Below are 22,977 nucleotides of genomic sequence, written 5' to 3'. Positions count from 1 at the left end.
GGATCCTAGTTTTGTCATTTGTATGAATATATCCTCTGGTTCCAGTAGGACAATTCACAACATGGGGGTAAGTTTCATCTTACAGGTATATAGTAGTTAATTTTTAATGGAGACAGAACTTTTATGGGTGCTAAGTTTTATTTCTGCATTTCAAGCAGCAGAAAATCTAGCTCTGAAAATGTATTGCCATTAGAACTGAGATTAATTGCTTTACGTGGTGGATCCTCGAGCTGCCTTGAGGCCTGCTCTCTACTCAAATCCAACTGCATGGGCTTTGGAACAGGACTGGTTCCAGATAGCTAAGGACTTAGACCACAAGTGAGAAAGTACTTAGCAATAAAACATGTTCTAGTGGGTGTGAAGACTATTTGAGAAGATGATCAGAGAATCCAACCTCTACTACTCTTACACGACAGGATAGTTACTTTTCACATTTAAAAAAATATATATTTTCTGTTAATGTAAAACTCTGCCTGACTAAAGGAACTCATTTTTGTTTCGCACAAAGCCTTCTTGGTGCAAAAGGAGAACAGGCATGGAGTTCCAACCTCTTTTGCCTGTTTTCTTATTCTGCAGAGCAGATGTGAGATTCCAGGAGAGGACAGACTGACAGGTGTGTGTTAGCTGAGTCCAGGAGATGAGGGTGTTGCCCGCTTTCACTAGCCTCAGCAGATCAGCCTTTTGTCTATAGTTCACAATCTAAGTTCAGCCTTGTGCCATAGTTCCATGCAGAACTATGCAAATGCAGGGTTGGTGAAGTTACTCTTGTGGTGCTGTGTCCACAGCTGAGCCTTTTTTCTTTAAGGCAAGGAAAGATAGAAGTGTCTCTCATGACTTCTAAGGTACTGTGACTCCTTATCATTAAGATAAAGTGGCTCTATTAGCTGTGCAAGGTTATATAGCCCTGACAATTGTATATGCTCTAACCAATGGTGATTACTTTTCTTTTTGCTCTTTGTAAACATAATTTACAATGTTAAGGATGATCTTTGAGTTCTTTGCAAAATGAGCCTATAAATATTAGGTCTTCATTTTATTTTGACAGAAAAGTAGAAATGTCTTATGTTTTTCAGATTACTGTTTTATAATCTTAAATAGTTAAAAACAAGATCGAGATTCTGTCTTGGCAACATTAATTCATTCATTCATTCATGATCCTAGCATTGTCAAGACCAACTTCCTAACAGTAAACTTTAATAGAACCTTGTTGTTAGTGTTACTTAGCAATGCACTGTTTAGATACTTACCATGGTTTAACCCAGACAGCAGCTCAGCCCCACAGAGCTGCTTTCTCACTCTGCCCTTGATGGGATAGGGAGACAGTTGGAGGGTTAATAGCAAGAAAACTGATGGGCTGAGATAGGAAGAGTTTAATAATTAAAATAATAATAATAATAAATTGTAGTGAAAATTGAATGGAAACTAATTTCTTTTGTGGTAATATTTTATATTCATTGCACATTAATCATAGGCTGGATTAACCAGCAACCCACTTACAAAGTCTGCCTATGAAGAATGCAGTAATGGCTCTGTAATTGTAATGGTTCCACAGGACACATCTTAATTTTCCTTGAGCCCTTAGTATGCCTCTAAGTAGTGCTCCTTTAGTAAGCCCTATGTCTTCATCTTCGAGCAGAGTGTAATTGATCTAAATCCTGGGAGTCAATGGAGTGTAACACAAAAAAGCCCAGGATGTTTTGCCTGACAGGCAAGTACTATTGTTGACATGGTTGCAGTTTCCTCAAAGACAGTGCCTGACTTTTTGGAGGAAAATTCCACCTGATTCAGCACAGATGCTGGGGAAAGGCTGTGATGTTTTGCTTTTTTGAGTTTTTTTCTCCTCACCTTTAGTGCAAACTTCCAATTTGTTTTGTTTCCTTTGTGCTTATGGAGAGCACAGAGCAGGGCTACTTTTCTGCTGTGAAGATCTGTAAAAGATGAAAGTTGCTTTATTTTGGTTTTTAATTTACCATTTATAAGTCTGTTCTTGGAAGAACTCTCTTTTGGAACTAGCACCTGAACCAAATCCTGTCCTGTCAAAGCCTCAAGGTTTGACTTGGTGGGCATGATGCCTTAGTTCAGTTCCTCTTCCCATAAGGGTGCCTTGCGCCTGGATCCTGTGCCACCAGGAGCTGTTACTGAGCATTGTTTTCTTCTACCAAAGGCAGATGCCTCTCACCTGGAGATAGTATTTCAGGTGCTGTTGTGGAAGACTTGAGAGCTAGAGGCCGCTGGAGGCAGAGGCCCATGAATGGGCCCAGCAGAACCTGTTTGGTCACAACCTCATTATCACTAGAGGGAGCTGGTGGAATTCTTGGGGTACTTCATCTTCGGGGGACTGGCAGAAAGTCCCATGGGCAGGATCTGACCCCAGAGGAGATGGCTGTGTGATGGAATGCTGCTCTGGAATGAGCACATCTGTATTTCTGCAGCACTAATTTCCATGTTTTGGTACACAAATGACACAACTACTTTACCTGTAATTATAGTACAAAAGAATAGAAAAGTCTTAATTCAGGAAATTAGTCTTTCCCCATCCCCCAAGCCAATTGCATTTCATTAGAATGGCACCATATCTGTTTGACGGGGAGTTTGAAAGACCTTGTGAAAACAGCAGCTGCAGTAGAGTGCTGTATCTAGTACCACATGGTAGACACGTTTTGTAGATTTACAGAGAATACGGTCTTAGTTGTGTTGTTCCAGTATGTTACCTTAAAAAAAGACTAAGAATTAATTAAATCATAATTAGCATTGAATGTTATTTTCTTCTGCTTTTCTCCATTGCTTAGATGAAAAAGGGTCTTCTGTAGACTAATTAATTCTTTAATCATGGTTTTTAATTGGTTCTTTTTATTAGTTTTTAAAAATATTTTTAATATTTTTGGGGGGTTTTCCTAAAAATTCTGTTCTACTAAAAATATGTACTACCTTTGTGTAGCATTTTTAAGGTCTTGATGTACCCCTTGGAGGAACATGACCATGAAATAGTCGGCTTTATGATTGACAGCCATTTTAAGGACCATCTTGTAGCAAAGATTCAGAGCACTGAGTGTATATAGTTAAATGGATTTCAGAATTCCAATTTAAATGATGATAGCAAAGATTGATGGAAGGGTGGGATTGCAGTTTAGGAAATCATCTTTTAAGAGTCTTGTGGTCATGTCTGATTTGCTTTTCTGATTGTGATGTCTGATTCAGCTATTACCGATGCTGAAAGATACACAAGTAAATACAACATGCTGCAATATCAGTCATGCTAATGTGAAAGACGTGTTAAATTTAAAATTCACTTCCTATCCTGCTGCTGTGGAATCAATACGTAGACTGTTCCCAGCTGAGCAGCAGCTGTGGGATTGTGCAGCAAGAATAATTTAAAATATTTAATTGACATGAACTCACTAATGGTTAATTCCAGAGGCAAGACTGCACGAGCAATGTATGAAGCATATGCTAAGGAAACAACCCAGGCAATGACTTTGTTGCTTTTCAGTTTTCTTTCCTTTTTTTTGAGCTTATCAATCTAAAGTACATGGTATGATAGAGATAGTATTTTTTTTTTTTCTGGATTAGAAGTTCACTACCAACAGGATCACTTTATGAGAAACACAAAGGTAATTAATGACTGACTTTTGTACCACAAGAGTCAAAGACATAACACTGGTAGTTTTTGTTCCATGTTTTCAGTGTCTGGTTTTTGTGGTTGCTGCAGGGGAGGGGAGACATCAGTGACACACTGCAAGCTGGAAGACCATCTGTTCCTTGTGCTGTGCTATGCAGGCTTTGTATGCTAAGCTAATGCCAGTTTTCTGATCCATACAGCCATTACAAACACACAGTGTAGAAGAGAGGATGCTTATAGTGCAGTGATGGTAATTCCTCATACTTGTTTAACTTTTGCAAGAATGCCATACTTTTAGGGATAGACTAGAAATCCAAAATGCAAACCTGTGTTTAAATAGTACAGTCCAAGGGGAACAAACTTTTGTTGGCCATTTTGCAAGGCCACGGTTTCACCCAGAGGCTGTTGCAGAAATAGAAAAAGAATTTGTTTGTCCTATGTCCTACTTTTACCATAATAACATTGTTGGAAGAATTAATGAATGCAGGCTACAGCATGGTTTTTGTATGTCACCAGAAAACAGTGTTTGAAGTGGTTTATTTGATTGTGGCATTGCAAGTCCTGGGTCAGTAATAGTTGTTCTTAAGCAAGTTTTATGGGTTCCTTTTTAAAGAGAGGAATTTCTATACACTCGTTTAGTGGTAGCTCTGCCCTGATTGTAAGCTTATGAGTCTCCAAACTGGTTGGTTAAATGGCAAAACTACTTTTGTTGCATTGTTGCTGACTCCTTCTTAGAGCAGCATTGTTAATAAATTAAATGTTCTCTGTATGTGTCAATGTGTGTTGTTACATAGAAGTGTGAGCGCTCACTCCAGGATTACTTCTCTGGTTCAGATCAGTTTTCTGTCTCAAAGTGGTGGCAGAGATAGCAAGCAAGCACATGCATGTGTGTTACAGCTGTGTTAGGAGTAATTGCTCTCATGACAATAGGTAGTTGCTTGTGCTCATAATTAGCTCTTTAGTTCATCTGAGGAGTTGTGATCTAATTGATAAAAGTAATCTGGAGACTTTCTTCTGTCTGTGGCCAGGAGACCATAGGCACCAAGGACTTCATGATGAGCAGTTTCCTCTTGTAGCCGTCCAGGTCGAGTTTGTCAACCAATGTGCACTTGAGAGGTAGTGAGGACAGTTACAACTGCAGCACAGTGTTTTTGTGGATGATGGCTGGAAAACATGGGTAATGCATCATTTAGACATTGAGAAATGGATGGCAGCATGGATGGGTCAAAGGGAGTTAGAGTTGTTCTAAGGTCACCAGGAGCTCTGTCTGCACAGCTGGCCAAGAGCCTGCCCTTAGTTTAGCCAACAGGTGACCACACATTTCCAGTATGTTCCCAGCAATTGTCTGAGCTAGCATTGGCCTTCATGAGCAGCAACCTATTAAACAGTAAAATACCAAATGAGAACAGCTTACAAGCAAATACAAGCGGGAATTAATAATCTGTGTTGTGTTGCCCAGTCTTTCCAAATGAATCGGCGCAGCCCATGCTATTATTTCCTATGATGTGTCTCACCTGCAGTCCATACAGTTACCACATCCTGCCAGCGCTTCCATGAGATCCACTTTACTCCATTAAACCTTTTTCTGATGGTGGGTGGGACCAGAAATTCTGAAAAGAAAAGTTATATTGAGACTTTCTGGTAGAAGCTGTAGCATAGGGTGTCCAAATGGCAGTGGCATTAGTGAAGCCCCCTTGATTCACACCTGACCAGGTGTATTAATGTAAAAAAAATTGTATTTGCTTCAAATGTTTTCTTTCTTTCTTTCTTTCTTTCTTTCTTTCTTTCTTTCTTTCTTTCTTTCTTTCTTTCTTTCTTTCTTTCTTTCTTTCTTTCTTTCTTTCTTTCTTTCTTTCTTTCCACTGTCTTCAAGATCATTGGAAGACATTTCTCATATGTCTCTTTCATCTGTGTTCCTTGATCACTATTGCGTCTTTTAGCAAACAGTGGCTGACGGTGTCTAAAAGTCAGGATAAAACAGTAAGACTGACTATTTGGAATGTTAGAAGAAACTGTTGGGAAGAAACCTGTTACGTTTTTCAGTAGAGCAACATCTTTCCCTCTTTCTGGCATCTTTAAGTCAGGAGCTTGCTTATTTGCTTGAAAACACTGATGCAGATGTTTCATCCTATGTCTAATTATAAGGAATAAGAACCTGTTCTGGTGGTAAAAAAAAAAACCAAACCAACAAACCATTGAGTCTGGGGAGGATTAACAAGGTGAACACTGGGAACTTGGCATAGCCAAGCTATAGAAATCTCATTTCCATTAAGGGAAGAGCAGCCAGAATGTTCTGACAGTGTGCTGGAGGGCAAAGGAAAAAGGGTTCTGTGGCATCCTCAGTGCACAGGAGCCTTAACTTGTGCATGTGCAGCAGGTTCAAATGTAGTAACATGCCCAGTGTCCAGCTGGGGAGACTGACCCTGTTCTTGACAGCATGCTGACAGGTGTGATGGCTCTGGGTCTGTCTGAGCAATTCAACACTTACTTTGCAGATATCCTTCCCCTCTGCCCTGCTTGATTTCCTCTTCAGTAGAGTGACATGGGTGTTTCCAGGATTATTAAAATATATTAGTGGAGTCTCCTTTTTTGTGTGGCACTTTGCTGTTGCAGCTCAGTTTCTTCTGTTGATTATGGTGAATCCTTTTGGGAATCTGGTTCAGGATGGAAGTGCTAGATGTGGTTGTAGTTGGAGTAATTTGTTTCTGTAGGAGAAATATGATACTTCCCAGTTTTCTTTTTAAGATTCTGTGGTTTTGTGGGGTTTGGGTAGGAGTTTTTTTTACAGTCTTTGATAAACTGATCGTCTTTACTGTAGGTAAACTTGTCCAAAAATATAGCGAATGTTTCCAATACTCTGTTGAGCTGAAGAAAGTGATTTCTGTTGCTCTTGTGCTGGTTGAGAAGCAGATCCAGAAAGCTAGAGAATACTCAACCTTTCAGAGCTTCAATGCTGAGAGCTCTTCTACTAGTTTTGAGTTCTTCCACTTTTTGGCATCAGGAAACATTAGTTTCTTTCTAGCATTTACATTTTGCGACAGAAGCAGGCTGCAACAGAAGAACCAAAGCAACAGGGACTATTGAGGTTGGGGGGGTTGTTTTATAGAGGGATGGCTGGATCCTTCTATGTGAAAATAGCCCTGCTAATAAGCACCTCAGTAATTGGACGAGGCATCCAATTTCAGCCACTTCTCAGGCTTGAAGGGTAAGTGTCCTGCCCTTCATAGCAGTGCTCTGCTGACAAATTTAACCAGCAGAACTGATGATTTGGGGACACAAGCCAGTTGTTGTAATGGTTTATGAACCTCTCCTGCCAGGAGAGGATATGGAAGTCTTTGACAATGGTCCTACCTGCTGGACCTTACACAAATTTGCTTCACTGTCTCTTTGATGATCTTGTCCTTCCTGTACCACACTGCTGGAGGTTCTTCTCAGCCAGAGCTGAGGGCTGGACCTATAGTCTAAAGTTAGGCTTTAGCCTAGACTTTTATTGTATTTAATAATACTGAATGCTGGATTGCCTTTTAATGCATGTTCTTTGTCCACGATAGGCATCAGAGCTACAGAAATCATCCTGTGTGAGAGAAATAGTGTAGTTTCCTGTGGGGCGTGGGGAAGCATCTGTAAGAGAGTAAGCGATTACCTCACCTCTCCAAGTGCAAACAGTATGATTCTCGTATAAAAGACTCAAACCTCAGTTCTGGTTTTATTTACTCTAGTGTAAACTCCAATGCCTGATAGTACTGGAGCATGTCAGAAGCTGCAGTTTAGGCCCTGCTCTTTCTCAAATTAATGAAGATCTTGTGTTTGGCTACTGCTCATCTGTGAGTATATTTCATAGTTTAAAACTCATCATGCCCACAAGGCATTCCAAAAATCCACTGCTTCTCACTTTGCCAAGTAGTAAAATTAGGATTTATGAAGCAAACAGGCACATGAAGTTGAGAAAGCTCAAGATTTTTGTAATCTGAGCTTTTGTAATACGATTCTATACCGGAGAGTGATCTGAACTGCTAGTGTATTGTTGGAGAGGTATTGGTTCGAACTGAAGCCTGCAATGCCCATGCAATGCCCCACATGTGTTATTTTAAATATAGAATTGATTTTAAATATAGGAAGTTCTCACTTATGTGAATTTTTTTAATGAAGTATTTAGAAAACCATTATTTAAGTTGTAAATAGAACAGTTTTCAAATATATGGTTAGGGCTAGGGTTTTAAATCCATGTCCCACAGGCGATATGTTGGTGTGGTATATGATGGGGGAAGAGTATTGGGTGGCGGGTTTTGGGGAAGGAGTGGTTTGGGGTTTTTTTAGCCCAACAAAATAAAGGAAGTTTTCAGCTGAGCGTCCGTTTTCTTCTGCAGAGGAAACTTGCAGGATAATGTTTAGGGTTGTTTTAGTCATTAGAGGTGAAGCACACAATAATGGCCAGCCTATGTTTGTACAATTGGAGGATATTTCTCATAATGAAGGAAGTCTCCAAGGTCAGCAGCCACAATACTCAGAGAAGTTACATCACAAAGCCACAGCTGCACCAGACTGCTCTCTTCCCCTGCTTCACCCCCCACTTTTTATTTTTGCACACTCTTTCTCAGCATAAGTGTTGCTCACATCTCTTGCAAGAATAGCATGGGCTTGACTTCGCTTATGTCTACTGTGTTATTTAGCAATTAAACACACCCTACCCCACGTTCAAAAAAAGAAACCTGAATGAGTATTTTTTAAAAGTTTCATTATAGTTTTCTAATATCCTGTACATTCCCAAACTCCATTTGTCTAGCTTCTGGTTTTGCAATGAGAATTACATTGTACTGTGGTGATGGCAGCAGCACCACCTGGATCTAGTCTGGGCCTGTGCATTTTAGTTACCTGCTGTCACATGATAGCAGTGGTCATTGGCAGCTCACACCTCTGTGTTGAGCTGTGTGCAAAGAAAAAGTCTTTGGGCTGTTTTAGCAAAATGTGCATGAGGGAAAAGAGAAAAGGCTAGATCTTAATTTTTATAGCTCACTTTGTATCTCCACTTACTATGGAAATTAATGTTACTGGTACATGAAACACCATTTGGAAACCTTGGATAAAATCTGTTTCTTTCTTGGCATTGTTCTTTTTGTGTGTGTTTCTATACATGATATTTGGTGCACGGACTCTCTTTTATAATCCTGCTTTTTTTAAGCAGTATTTTTCACGAGTGTTTGCTTGGTTTAGCTGTTACCAAACCATTTAGTAACTGACTGTTAATCTAAATTCAGCTCATCTTACAATGGCAAGAACAAGGACACTCCTAAGAAGCTTACCTGTTCCTTTTATTTGTTTTCCAATGTCCTGGTGAGATTTTCTGTTCCGTCAACAGGACAGCAAAGTGAGAGGTTGCTCCACATACTCCTCATTGCTGTAGACCTTATTCTGTTTATACCCAAAACTCTGACTCAGTGCTGTTGAAGTCAGCGAAGTCTTTCCCTGGCTTCAGGTTGTTCTGAATCAGTCTATAAACCTAAAATTCAAAGCTGCTTCTAACAAAGAAAACAAAACATTTTTCCTTCAGTTCCCAACAGAACTTTTGTTGTGGTTTAAGCCTGTTTTTCACATGTAATCATGTTCACCAGTGATTATTCAAAGCATCATATATTAGTGTGAAATCACCTAGTATTCAATATTTCCTTCATTGCATTTGGTTCATCTACAATTATTGCATTTAAAAAGGGCGGTGGCATTCTGCCATGCTTGCTCTCTCACTCTACAATTGGGAATGGTGGTTAGGAAGGGTTGTAAACGTCATCCAGGTAGCTAGGTAACCCCTGGTATTTAAGGAGGTGAGAATAAACACTGATCTTCTTTTAGGTGTGGAAGGGTGTGAGATAGGTTGGATCGGACAAGCTGGAGGAGGATTTTTAAAGCTGAGAATATGTGTTTTGGAAGATGTGCTAGATGTGTTGGTTATAAGTTGCTCATCCTTGCCCTCCTCTGCATTGTGGCCAACACTTTACTTTATTTTCCCAATGGCGAAACAAGATTTGCTTCAGAGCATCACCTCAGCAAATACGTGGAGTGCCTTCATGGCATTCTAGGTGGAGGCTTTCTGGTAAGTAATAACCTGGTGTCTTCTTTCAAGTTTATTTTGGAGGTACTTGGTACTGCTCTTTCTCTAGTGGTTACCTGAATTTATTCATCAAATATCTTGTCAACCAGAGTCTCTGGAGTTGTATAAAAAAAGAGCTATATTATCCCATATCTATTATTAGTTACTATTGGTTATCTTATCTGCAACATGATGGCACTTTAAAGCTGAAAAACCATAGGGTCTGGGGCACAGAATCCAAATGCAAAAGTGAAACCAAGCCTCTCAGTGGATAACAGTTTGCATAAAGGGTTAAATCTTAAGTTTGTTATATTATTGAGCCATTCTCCTTTTAAATGTCCCTAACTAATGAGCATTTAGATACAGTTCCTTAATTTCTATTATCTGACATGTTGACAGTTATTTCTCTGCCTAAGCTATTTATTCAGAGGAATTGAGTGATAGTTGTCAAAGCTTTGCATTTGAATAACAGGATGCAAGGATTGAGTGTGTTCATTATAGGATATCATTAATCTGAAGCTCTTATTTTCTACCTTTTCAGTTTTGTGGACCACACTGTAGCATATTTAAGACCCCTAACTCCAGGCTTCCTTTTTCATCTGCTTTTAGAAGTCTTCTTAAAAATAGGTTATAGGTCCCTTCCAATTCTTAGCACTTTATGATTCTATGATCTCAAGGTGTCCACAAATCACAAATTGAAAAAAATTGCATGCTAAGGTGCTTTGTGTAGTGAGAGGTGCTTACAGCTGTGTTACAGCCCCACTGGGACCTAGAGTGGGGTTTGCAAAGACTAGGCTTTACACACAGAATAATACAAGTGAAATCAATGGAACTTCTCCTGCAGCGCTCTTGTACAACCTCTTCTGGACCTGAAGCATTGGGACTCAGCAATGGGTTAGAGTGAGGGCTGACAAGTATGTGTCTGTTCAATAGTATAGTTCTTATTCTAGTTTCTCCTTAAGAAAGTCTGTGGAGTTTGCAAATAACTCTCTACTCTTTCTTTATGGTTTTCCGGGGTACTCTTGGGTGTAGAGTCTTTATAAGTGGACACTGTTAAGTGCTATTATTGCTGGTGGGAGGATCCTCTTTTTAATCAGCTCCATTCATTCTTGATTTTATGCTAAAAGCTCTGGAGTATGGAGGCTTTATGTTTCTCATGGATAGCTTCTGCTTTGTTACTTTGCATTTCTGTCACTGGAAACTGGTCGTGAAATCTTGGAAAAAAGTAGATGTCTGTAATGAGATGTTTGTCTGAATTGAGCAAAATTTTACTAGACTTTCTACTCTAGTCAGACTGGTTTGTCACACAGGCAGTGATAATTGCTCTTAAGCAACAAGTATATTGGCAGTAGTTGTTTTGCAAAAAAAGTTATTTTGTAGTCCTCACTGGAATAAAGTTAATGCCTTTTTTTGCAAAGCATTTTATTTTTATTATACAGCCTTTAATGTGAACAAAAACTTTTAAAGCTGAAATAGTTGAAATGTATCAGTACCTCAACTGTCTCTTTCTATGCTTAAGTGCTGTGCATACACAAAGTGGCAATAGAAATATACCTGTTTTGATGTTGGAGATGTCAGTAGCAAGATGCCTACTGTGTTAAATAGGAGTAAAGCTGAATCACCTGTACAGGCTGACTGGCAAGAAGCAGCATAAATGAATGCAATTCAAAGACTGCGTTTTATCTGCCCTCTCTGTGCAACCAAAAGGAATAGTGTGATTTGTTTGCTCCATATCCAGGTACTCATTCCAGCTGCGGTGTTCATTGGGCTTCACAGTGATGACTGTGGGTGCTTCGGCCATGAGGGCTGTGGAAAGAGCTGTGTGGTAAGCAATCCCATATACCCCAGTCCCAGGTAATCCCAAAGACAAGGCGATGGCTGTACTGAAAGCTCATGTTTACCTCTGCTGTGCAGATGCTGTCCTCAGTTCTGGCAGCCTTTGTTGGGATTCTTGGCTCTGGATACTGTATAACCATTTCAGCACTGGGCTTGTCTCAAGGACCATATTGTTTTACACACCTAGAGAGAAACTGGATCTATCCTTTCACTGACTCCTCTGGGGGGTAAGTTGTCTGTTCATGAGGATGTTGTATCTTCCCCGTGTACACATGGGCTTTATTCCAGTACCTTTCAGCAATGTCCAATAACCATATACCAAGATCTGTTCATAACTTTATCCTTCTCACTTACTAAGAACTTAACAAATGGCATCAGATACCCTCGCTGCTACAGTGTAAAACCAAAACAATGGAAATACATATAGGTAATTAAATCTATACATCATATACTGTTCATGTCCATGAACATCTCTAACAAAGTATAAAGTTTTAGGACTTTGAAGGATTTACGAACTAGGAATAGTGGTTGTTAAGAAATGTGTCTTATGATTTGTGTAAGAATCTGTTTTGTCAGACTTGCTTCTGAAGCTGCTTTCCACCAGCGTAAAGTGGCACAATGCCCACATAAGTGACAATGGCATAGAACCTCATAAATGAAACTTGAGAAGGTTTATAAGGATCTTTGTACACCGCAGGGCAGAGAGGGCAAGAAGCTCCTAATGATCCCTAATTAGGGTTCTCCTGCAAAAAAGGTCTCAGTGTGCTATTCCCCATTAATGCACATAAATCCTGATACGGTTTATATCATGGCATGCTTTTAAAGTGTTTGTATGTTTTGCAACCTCAAGGCTGTATCTAGAAACAGCTTATGTCTTATGCCAGACTAGAGGCAGTTGGAGGACTAAGAAGCCACATAAAGCTCTTTGCAGTAGAGTTTGAATTTTATATTTCACCTGTATCTCTCTCAAGAGGTATCATTCCTCCTTCTCCATCCTCCTTACTGTGACTGAGTGTAGAAGAACAAGGTTAAATCCTTGCTGAAGGCAAGTGCTGTTGTTCCCAAAATGTGAATGAGCAGTAACACCTTAAATATTGCAGTACCCCTCCAAATTTCTTCTGTGTTTGGCTCATCCAAGTAAGCATGTGAGGGCCCAAAGACAGCAGCACAGGAGAGTGACCCATTTGCCTCAGATCAGTGACTGCTATCTTTAGAAAAAAGGCCCAGTCATGAAAAACTCTGTGATTGTTTTGAGAGAAACCTTTACTCTTTCAGCTTTCTTGAGTTTGTGCCTCACTTCAATCAGCAATAGGAAATGATGCCTTTATAGCTTAGATTATTTTTTTAAAAGAATTAAGACTTAGCAAAAATGTGTGGTTGTTATTTCAACCTGTTCCTAAACCAAACTAACCTTGCATGGAGTAAACCATTGTTTTTTCTATTCTATTAGGAATTTATTCCTAAGGGAACCTAGCCTATTGGGACTCTATAGAGTGAATATCCTTGATGCAGTTACAGACTAGACATAATTTGGTTCTAGTATATGGTAAGTATCCCACGTATCCCACTCTGACACAATGCAATATGCTTTTAATTGCTGTGTACAGGTACTTGTTTGAGTATAACAAGTGGTCTGAATGTCAGGAACCTCAAAACATCGTGCAGTGGAACGTCACCCTCTTTTCCATCCTCCTTGTTTTGGGAGGAATAGAATTCATTCTGTGCTTCATACAGATAATCAATGGCATTCTTGGAGGACTGTGTGGGTTGTGCTGCAGTCATGAGGAGGTAAGTAATTTGTAGATATACCCATGCTTCTTAGATGAACATGAAACTTGTTACTTATGCTCCTGTGGAGTCTTACTCAGCAGTTACTCTTTAGGTATTCTTAAGCAACAATTCCCTGTGCAGCTGTTTCTATAGCCCTGTTGTGATTAGAATTTTCATGCAGTGTTTGATCACATGATTTCAGCTGATTCCTCAGCTGTCACAGTCATGTTAATCTGCATGAGAGCTAGGAGCTAGAGGGCTTTTTTCTGTCCAGTGACACATGTGATCATCAGCACTGTATAGGTGAAAAAACTGAGATACAGATCTCCTGGTGGTTGTGGTCTTTGCCTAAACTGTTGTTGCATAGTGTGGTGCCGTGGCTTAAAGTATGAACCAGATATAATTTATATTGCACACTGTAGGTAAGCATGTGTTTCACCTTTTTAATTGTCATAGTTGAGTGTTGGGGCTCTTTCAAAGCTATTATTGTTTTCTTCCTCCTGTCTTCCTGGCTCTAACTGCAGTATAGAAGAGCTATGCTATGGTTTTCTAAATGTGGTCAGGTTAATTTTTGCATTTTTAGTTGGATACAATATTAGCATTCTTTCCATTAATATGTTTCTTTCTTTTTGTTCCCCCCACAGACATATGTTTGCTAGAAACCTGACAATGCATTGACATCGGTGCATGTGTGTGCTGTAATGAAAATACTGTGGATTTTTTTTAAAACATTCCATGCATGCTGAAATATGCATTGTTGTCAAGCTGTGCTGTTGCCATGAATTTAACTGACTTGGGGCCAGCCTTTGTTGCTGGAGTCATATGCAGGTTTTCCACTAACCTGCCTAAACCTAAAGGCAAAATGTATCCTGAATTTCTTTGGTTCATTTCATCTTGGTACAGGCAACAGTCTGAACATAGGTCACTAAAGTGGCTTTATTTATTTTTCTCTTTCTACTGACACGACAGCTGTACTTTGTACTGCTTTCCCAATAAAGTTGCTCTTTCATTCTGATCTTGGAATGAACACAAACCAAATCTAGTCTAGCCTGGATAAAAGTGAATACTGGGTTTTGGTCAGCTGGCCCAAAACCAAAGCAGCAGTAAAATGTGGATGATTAAGGGCTTTTGGGGATTTTTTCTGAACTTCCCCTGTATTTCACAAATAAAGATTTGTATTAAAAATACCCAGAAGGTGTCAGTGATTCCTTCCCTGCCCATGCTGAAACACTGCTTGTCTGGTCTTGGAGTAAAGGGCCGTGGTGGCATGAGAATATGGATTTAATGCAGTCAGGTTATAACCTGTTTTTCCTCTCCAGCAGTCTCTGCCAGAGTGGGAACTGCTTCCTTGCTTGGTTTGGCTCATTTACTGAAACAGGTGTTTGTTCATAATAAGGGTTCAACAACAGACACAATTGCACACGTGGAGTCTTAGTCCTGGGTCAGGGCTGGCAGTTCCCAACTGATGGCCAGCCCAGGGAGCTTGAGGGGGTCCCTGCACAGCTGAGCCCAGCTCTTGAGCCCCTCCTGCCCTCCCAAGGGGGATCATCTCCTGATTGCTCCATTACAGGCCTGAGATAAAACAAATGTGGACAGGACTCCTGTTTTTCACCTCACTCAGCAGACCCTCAGGCCTCACAGCATTCAAGGAATACAGTCCAAATTCAGGTCAGTGAAGACAGATTAATCTGAAATACCTGACTTCACCAGTTATCAGCCTGAAGTCATTATTGTAGGGTCCTGCGCAAGAACCTCTAAGTGTAGCTTGTAGCACATTAGAGTTTCATCACAAGTACATCTGAATAATGTGCTGCCAACAGCACTGCTGGCAAAGTCAGCATGGCAGCATTTCTGCTGGCAATGACATTTTTCAAGTGAAAACCAAAAAGTGACATGCTCTTTATTTCAAAGAAATGAGGCTCAGTTTTGGAATTTAGGTGTTCATATTGTCTTTGAAAATAAGTGTAGTGGTTTGGTTCAAAATATCCACTACTTACTTATTTTCCTCATTAGTTAGTTTCTATTCATAGGAGAAAAAGAAGTTCCTGTGGGTTTCAGTGCATCCTTAGGCTATTTGTAACTAGGAGGGTGGTCTTTAAAGGTAGCCAGAAAGTTCAGGTGTATCTCAGGCTGTCTGCACAGTCAAGTCTGCCCTGTACAAATACATACCTGAAAAAAACAAGTTAACTGTGAAAACAGAATTGTCCACATATATCTACACCAGAAAAAGAATTCTCAGATGAAAAGAGTTTGTGTTTAGAATCTCAGGATACCTGAATTTTGCATTTATTCATACCTAAATACATAGAAATAGTTGAGGGACTTTAATGCCATTTAATGCCATTTCTTTGTAGTTTCTATCCCTGTCCTGTCCTGCTATGAGGGGGAGGAAGGAGAATATTTGCATGTGTATACACACAAAATTCCTTGCATCTGTGTAGTATGGTGTCTTTGTGTGTGAAGATGCACTGTTTGAAAAACTATCTGCAAGTTTAAATTGGGTGTGGAAGGAGAGAAAGTTGAAAAGAGAGTCCTCAATGGAATCATGTATAATTACCATGCAACTTAAAGATTTTTGCCTTTATTCTTGCATAATGGTTATTTGTTCTTCTGGTACACACAATCAATTAAAGAACTGAAACAATTTTAGAATTCCAATACACAGAGTGATTAGTCTAGAGTTTAGACTTGAAACTTCAGCACAAATGCATGTAGCACTAATAGATCCCTGTAGCACTAATGCACAGCATTCCTGCTCACTATTTATATTGTTGTGTAAAAAATGGCCAGCTGGATTCCTTTGTTGCCTGGTGCATAAGAGAGTATTTTGAGAGGTTTATCAGTTACATTGTAGAGAAGTGATTGGTTTAGGTTGTATTCATTTCAGCTGGCAAAGAAGTCACTCATACAGAGTAAACCTGACTTTTCGGTAACAGGCTTGGCATCAACTCATGAATAATGATAGCAATGGAAAAGCAGTGCTTGCGACACTTGGCAAGATGTTTGAGAAACTGGCTTACAGGTTTGCTTAATCCTTAGTATAAAATAGTTGTTTCCTGTTCCAGTGGTATCATGTGCCAGAAAAATAACCACACTGTGATTTGGTATTTGCAGAGCTCAGTTTAAAAACAAAGTCGTGTAGCAGACTGCTGTACTACTGCAGAACAAATGCTGCTTCAGTCATCACTTCCCTAGTTAGCTTCTTCTAATCAGAACTGTTATAATGGAAGTAGCAGCAAATTTGATTATAAAATAAGATGCTTGCTACTAATTTTAGCCTTTGCTTTTAAGAAAATATTTCAACCTATTATATGATCTTTGAGTTTTGTACTAAAAAATCAGTCATGGGGATTGGATGTGTGTGATTTTAATGCAGCTGTTTCCTCTGCTCTCTATGGGGCAGTGTTGATGACATGAGTTCTGTCTCTGCCTATGAGTCTGGAAAGGCAGGTTTGCTACTAATTCCGATTAGAGGGACACCTGAAAAAAAGTGTCCACAGTTATGAGAAAGTAAAACAGGAAATATGTGAAGATCAAGAATGAGGACTTCAAAATCAAACCTCCTAGAAAAAGAGGAGAGTCACAGCAGAAGGAAATGGGCATGGTGGTACGCACACTCATTTCCTTGTGTGATCTCATGTTAAGCAATAGTATGGAATTAGTTACAACATGCAGTCCAAACAGCTTTTATGAGAGGATGAGAAGCCTCATGTGTGAAGAGCCTGAAACAGCTCACGAGGAAACACAAGGAAAATATATTGTGATGTCATTGCTTCTAAAATCAGCCTTCCTGCTTTTGATAGAGCCCCATTGTTGGTTGGTTGGTTGTTTTTTTTTCCTCTGCCTACAACTTTCCTATTGAGTAAAGCCTAAGCTCATTCTTGAATTACTTTTCTGAAGACTCACGGCGGCATAGACTGAAGGCTTGGGTTGTGCTGCAAGCGTTCAAACTGCCCTGGCTCTGTGTTACTGGGATAGCGTTTAGATGCTCAGGGGTTGGGGAATGATGACATGTGACAATGGGAAAGCTATCTGACTTTGGCTTTGCACAGTGCAAACAGCAGGCATTTCAAAAAAACACCCAGACCTTTTGTCCTGCACAAGAAGTCACGTATACATAAATCAGGTCTGCAGCTGTGCAAGCTCAGCTGTAAGCACAGAATGAAACAATTGGAGAAATAACAGGATTTAATTTGCAAGACAGTAGAGCCACGTAGTGCTGTGGGAAAGAGTAATTTATTAAAAGTGTGAAAGTAAACCTGCCTTGCAGTTTCTAACCAGTGTTATTTGGGCTTCTATACTCTCTGCAAGATAGCCCAGACTCAGCCTGCTGTTGCAAGTCAGCAACATTTTAGTTCCCCCTTAGGGTTCTGCTAATAAATCTCTGTAGTATGAGGCAAAGTATGGCCTTCTGTACAGAGACAGGGCATATTTATCATCTTACAGCCCACTTCCTCATGCTGCAGTAAGGTTGAAAAACCTTGCTTCTGTCACAAACTGTGTTGCAGTTCATGTTGTGGGGAGGAGGACATTTTTGAGCAGTCACTAGGAAATGAGAGCTTTGAAGTTCCTTCCTGAGTCTGACTCCTAGACATATTTCATTTGGAAGATCACAACGGGGGATCTTTTAGAAGGGAAATGGCTACTTAAAGACGTGCTTAACACAGGACAGTGAGTTTACACAGTGATATTAATCTGTTGTTCTGCTAACTGTTAAGCACTTCTGTCCCTGGAATCACACCCCAGTCACCGGTTCCTGCGAATATGAAATGACTGAATCAAGCTGGAGAGGTCAAAACGCTTCTTATATTGAAAGTCTTGTAAAATTTTGTTAGCTTAGAAGAACAAAACTTCCAGAGTTCTTGAGAGATGGCTTTGGAGACATGTGGAAGCTGTTTGAGTTGCCTGCTGATACCTCTTGCGCTTTGGAGTATTGTTGTGAACATCCTCCTGTACTTTCCAAATGGGAAAGCTCTGCATGCTGCCATTTACCAGCTCCCCAACTATGAGTGGTATTTTGAAGGTATCTGTTTCTCAGGTGTGATGGTAAGTGCTCAGTCTATGGATTTTTAATTGCATTCTACAGCAAATAGTATTGGATTACACTTCAGCAATGTAATTGCTTTTAAAAAAAAGCATATGGATTACATTGACAAAATCACTGCAGGCAGAAAAACTCAATCAAACTGAAAATAGTATACTGAATGACAAGTTATGTATGCTATTAAGTGCAAGTGATTTTGCAGGGTGGGTTGGGGGTTTTTTCCTGTGGTCTTTTTGTTCATATGTAATTTATGCTTGTATTATGGAGGCAAACACTAGGTTGGTTTAATCACCTATGAAGGTTGAATTAGAGCTCTTTTACCCAAATGAAACAAAAAGAGCTTCTCATAATGGTTCAGATGTTTTTAAAACCTGTATGCAGTCCAGTATTTAGAAGACTGAATACAGTTCACAATGCATCAGGTACTACTGTTGTCAGGCTAAATATAGAGAATTGTCTCACTGTGATTAGCATAGTAGGATTTTCCCTGTTACGTTTGTAATATGCATCTGCAGCAATAAACTACCATGGAGTTGCCCACTGTTCATGCTATTCACTATACTCATAAAGGGCCTCAGGAACAGAAAGTGGTTATGTGATCAAAGGGCATCACACACAATCAGTGCTTAAAAAGGGTTTATCTGCATAAGTGAGGTTTTTTAATGAAGGTGCTGAACTCTTATTAAAACATTAGACATTCTTTTGAAATCATGTAGTCTCCTTAAAGCAGAAGAAAAACCTTCTGTTCTAGCAGAAGAAAAAACTACCCGATAGCAGAGTCAAACAGAAAAACAGTTGCAAATGTATGAAAGAGTTAACTGCAACAGTGATACTAATATTTTGAAGCATTTTTAGCCTTAAAATTATTACCAATTTATTAAAATGCAGGTATCATTCTGTTACAAACCAGTCAGCAGCATGTGAGAGGATAGTGTTGTGATTCAGGAGTATTGTCTTCTCATACTTTCCTTTTCAAACCTGTGCCTCTCTGAATGGTAGTTTGTGGTTCTGGAGCCCAGGTCCTATTTATAAAAATTATCTAGGATCCGTCTTAAATAATCCAGTAGTCTGAAAAAATCAGTATGGATACTTGACAAACAAATTAAAATTTGCATCACTGACATTTTCTAGCATAAGTGTGTTGGTAAGGAAGGCAATACCCTGATTTGTGTGCCTGTGTCAGCAAGAAAGTGTTTGAACTAATGTGTTTTATCAATAAAATATCCTTCTTTTCACTGGTTATTAATTCTTTTACTTGTGAACTTGGTTTTATTGTTTCAGCTTACTGGTGTACCTGTGCCCAAGCTCGTAGAACTTTACTGTGATGGGAGATGCTGTGCTCTTGTCTTTCAAGTACAAGACACAAGTACAGCAACAGCCTACTAAAACCACTCCAGTTCCATGTGTGCCTTAAGTAATTGTGCTGTCCTACAAATCAGCTTTGAAATATCAAGACAGTAGAAGAGATGCAATCCCTGCCTTCCGCAGGTGAAAGAGACTTTGATTTAGTATCTGCAGTCATCTCACTGACCTTATGATATTCTCTTACAGATCCTTCTTCTGGCAGTAATTCTAGTAACACTGGAGTGTAGTGTGTTCTATCGGTGCTGCCAGAGTGAGAGCTGTAACAAAACTTACAGGGTGAGTCTGTGTTTTATTTCTGTGCATCTCCTTAGCACTTGTTTCAAATCCTTCCTGCTCTTGTTTTTCCAGCACATCCTGCTGCCCTCTCCACTGCTCTGTTTTCACTTCTTTCACAGAGGATTCTAAATTGGGTTGCAAGGTCACACAAAGTGTAGCTTCTTTCTTCTGAAGCATAAGCAGGACAAAAGTAAATTAGACACACACTTTCCCCAAATCCTTGTAAAATAAAGTAAGAACATAGAATGAAGCACACCAGCTAAACAGCTTCATCCCTTTGCCTGTATTATTTGAAAGGGTTTTTTTCAGAAATTACTCAATACACACTGTCTGGGATGCAGACATATTTAATATATGATTGTGTTCCCCTGGTATTTTGGGAAACAACTTTACAAAAATGCAAGTTTAAAAACCCCATCCAAAAATTATGTAACTTAGACTTGTAGAACTGCCTTAAACTCTGTCTTAATCTTTATTTTGTATGTGTATTCTTACTATTCTTTACCTGCTATTTTTCTTTCTGAATTTTGAAGACTGGGAAAATCAAATGTGAAATTCCGCCCCAAGGCAGAATTCAGACTGCCGCTAGGCAGTCTGAATGACCATATTTGCTGTTGGCACTATCCCCACACAGTAATATTTCTCTCTCTCTTTACTTCAGAGTTTTATTTCAATTGTGCTAGCCCTGCTTGGAATTGCTTTCTCAGGATACAGTTGCATCATTTTTACCCTGCATTTGATTCAAGGCCCTTTCTGCAATTCATCAAGTGGATGGAATTATATTTTCAAAGACACTGCTGGGGGGTAAGAAACATTGATGTAATTCTTCTGGAAGAAATTGTTCATCAAATCAGTAGTCAGAAACATTCTTCTTACTACAGTCTGCTGTTTCTCTAATAGGTACCTCACAGATTACCCTACCTGGTCTAAGTGCACAGAGCCTGCTAACATAGTGGAGTGGAACATCATTTTGCTCTCAATTTTGATAGCTCTCAGTGCACTGCAGTTGATCATCTGCATTCTCAAAGTAGCTGCTGAGTTGAAGCGAACACTCTGTGGGACCTATTCTGTTTTTGTCCAGGTAACAAAACATCTGAGGTTATTTCTTCAGCATCTCCATGTAACTGTAGCTTCAGCAATTTCTCTCAGTTGGGGACCTACCATTTTGGTTTATGCATTCTCTATGCTACTGCATATTTTTTTCCAGAGAATATGTACTGATAATACATTTGTTGGTTTTGATTAATCCACTAATTTCTTGTGGTATACAGAGGTTGGTGGCTTCTCATTCTGACCTTTAAGTCTAGGACTGAGAAGAAAAAAAACTGGTTAGGAAATTAACACTGATGCCAAGTCCATTACTCATATGTCAGCAGAGGTTGCTGAGCACCTTTCTTCTAACATTCAATTTACAGACATTCTTACTAATGTGTGGCTTTCGCAGCAATGATGAAAGAGATTAGCACTTTGTTTTTTGTTGGCAGGCTGGGATTCTCTGAAAATGGCAAGGATATCATTGCTGCTTCTCCCCCACCTCCAGATAATGAAAGAGATGGCCTGTCCATGATCCATAGTGGTAGATTGGAGTGCTACAAAGAAAAATGAAACCCTTATTGTAAATCTCTGTCTGTCAAGCTTCTCTATTTTGGATGAAGTATATTTGAACTGTCTGACATCTACGTTTTTCTTCACCTGTCCTGTTGCTCCTGGCAAGGACAGTTCATTTTTTTACCCTCCAACTTGTTGTGACAATAGGGATGTTTGAATACAATGGAACTGCTTTTGTATTGAAATTACCTTATTTTTTTTAATAAACTGATGTAGAACTGCTTTTGTACTCCCTTGTCATTGTTTAGACCGTATGACTATTTGTTGTTCCAAAAGGGCCTGGTTCAAAGCCCAGTACATCAGGAGGGGTTGTTAGTGCATGGCATGAAGCCATGATTTCTAAATGAATGAATTCTAGTTACAGGCAGACCATGATGGTGATGGAGGGCAGAGCCTACCCTGCTCCTTCCATCTTAGAAGTTCTTAATTGCAAAAAGCAATTACTGAAAAAAGTCTATCAAGTTTTCCTGTGGTAAAAAAGGCACCTGGGCCTGATTGACAGATTAAACACACAGGTCTGAACTCAGCTGTGCTAATTGGTACATGTTAATCATTGCACTGGGTTTCTTTTCACTTTATACTTAGAGGCAAACTTTTTTCTTGTAGTCGAGTATGATGTGACTTGAGGGAACATATGAGGGAACCTTGTGAGCACCCAGTGCTAGCTTATTAATATTCTTCCAGGTATCTTGAGCATGCTACAATGGAAGGCTAACGTTCATTGACAAGAATGATCAGATGAAAAAGAATAATCTCTTTTAAATTAGCAGCTAAAAGGTATTTTTACTTTCTCAGAGAATTATTATTTCATTCCCAGTGAAAATTCAGGGATTCACAATGAAATGGACATCTGGCCCATTTGCAGTTGTATGGGCAGCATTTGGCTGTATTTAGCACTCTGGTTTTTAGACAATGAACACCCAAAAGGAAAGAGAAACATGTACTTCAGACTTCAGTAATGCATGTATCCCTGTTACATCAGAACCAGTGGGATTCAGGTACACTGTCATCAAATATTAAACACTGTTAGAAATTCATACCATACAATAAGTGTCAGCTTTGGGTAAGTTATTTAGAACAAATGGAATATATCTGTCATTTAATTCTATTTCAAGGCAATATTGAGATTTTGCCTTCATATTCTTTTATTAGATTGTTTTGAATAGCTGATTTCTTCCTGTAGGATTTCAAGAATTCATCTAAAATTTTATTTGCTTAGTTTCTTTTAAGTAGCAAGAAGTCATAAAGTAATTAATGATATTTAAGAATGGGGCTAGTCTTTTGGGAGATGGTTCAAGGTGGCATGGATGGTCAGAGGTGCATGATACAAAAGCATGATTATATAATGAGGACTGTGTCACTGCACACTTGTTTTTC

The 22,977-nt window shown here is 39.4% G+C and overlaps 2 protein-coding genes across 2 annotated transcripts; both read left to right on the top strand.

Moving 5' to 3' along the window:
* Positions 1 to 9,419: 9,419 nt before the first annotated feature.
* On the top strand, positions 9,420 to 14,349 carry TM4SF1 (transmembrane 4 L six family member 1). Its single transcript, XM_010397477.4, has 5 exons — positions 9,420 to 9,704; positions 11,440 to 11,526; positions 11,616 to 11,764; positions 13,145 to 13,325; positions 13,952 to 14,349. The coding sequence occupies exons 1-5, from the start codon at positions 9,528 to 9,530 to the stop codon at positions 13,964 to 13,966; spliced, it is 609 nt and encodes a 202-aa protein (XP_010395779.1). The 5' UTR covers positions 9,420 to 9,527; the 3' UTR covers positions 13,967 to 14,349.
* A 2,563-nt stretch (positions 14,350 to 16,912) lies between these two features.
* On the top strand, positions 16,913 to 21,822 carry TM4SF18 (transmembrane 4 L six family member 18). Its single transcript, XM_010397479.4, has 5 exons — positions 16,913 to 18,353; positions 19,903 to 19,992; positions 20,654 to 20,796; positions 20,893 to 21,073; positions 21,477 to 21,822. The coding sequence occupies exons 1-5, from the start codon at positions 18,177 to 18,179 to the stop codon at positions 21,489 to 21,491; spliced, it is 606 nt and encodes a 201-aa protein (XP_010395781.1). The 5' UTR covers positions 16,913 to 18,176; the 3' UTR covers positions 21,492 to 21,822.
* The last annotated feature ends 1,155 nt before the right edge of the window (positions 21,823 to 22,977 follow it).

The sequence above is a fragment of the Corvus cornix genome, chromosome 9, assembly GCF_000738735.6.
Source record: "Corvus cornix cornix isolate S_Up_H32 chromosome 9, ASM73873v5, whole genome shotgun sequence".
Classification (NCBI taxonomy): domain Eukaryota; kingdom Metazoa; phylum Chordata; class Aves; order Passeriformes; family Corvidae; genus Corvus; species Corvus cornix.
Note: the sequence above shows the minus strand (reverse complement) of the source record. Positions and strands in the feature narration are given on the sequence as shown.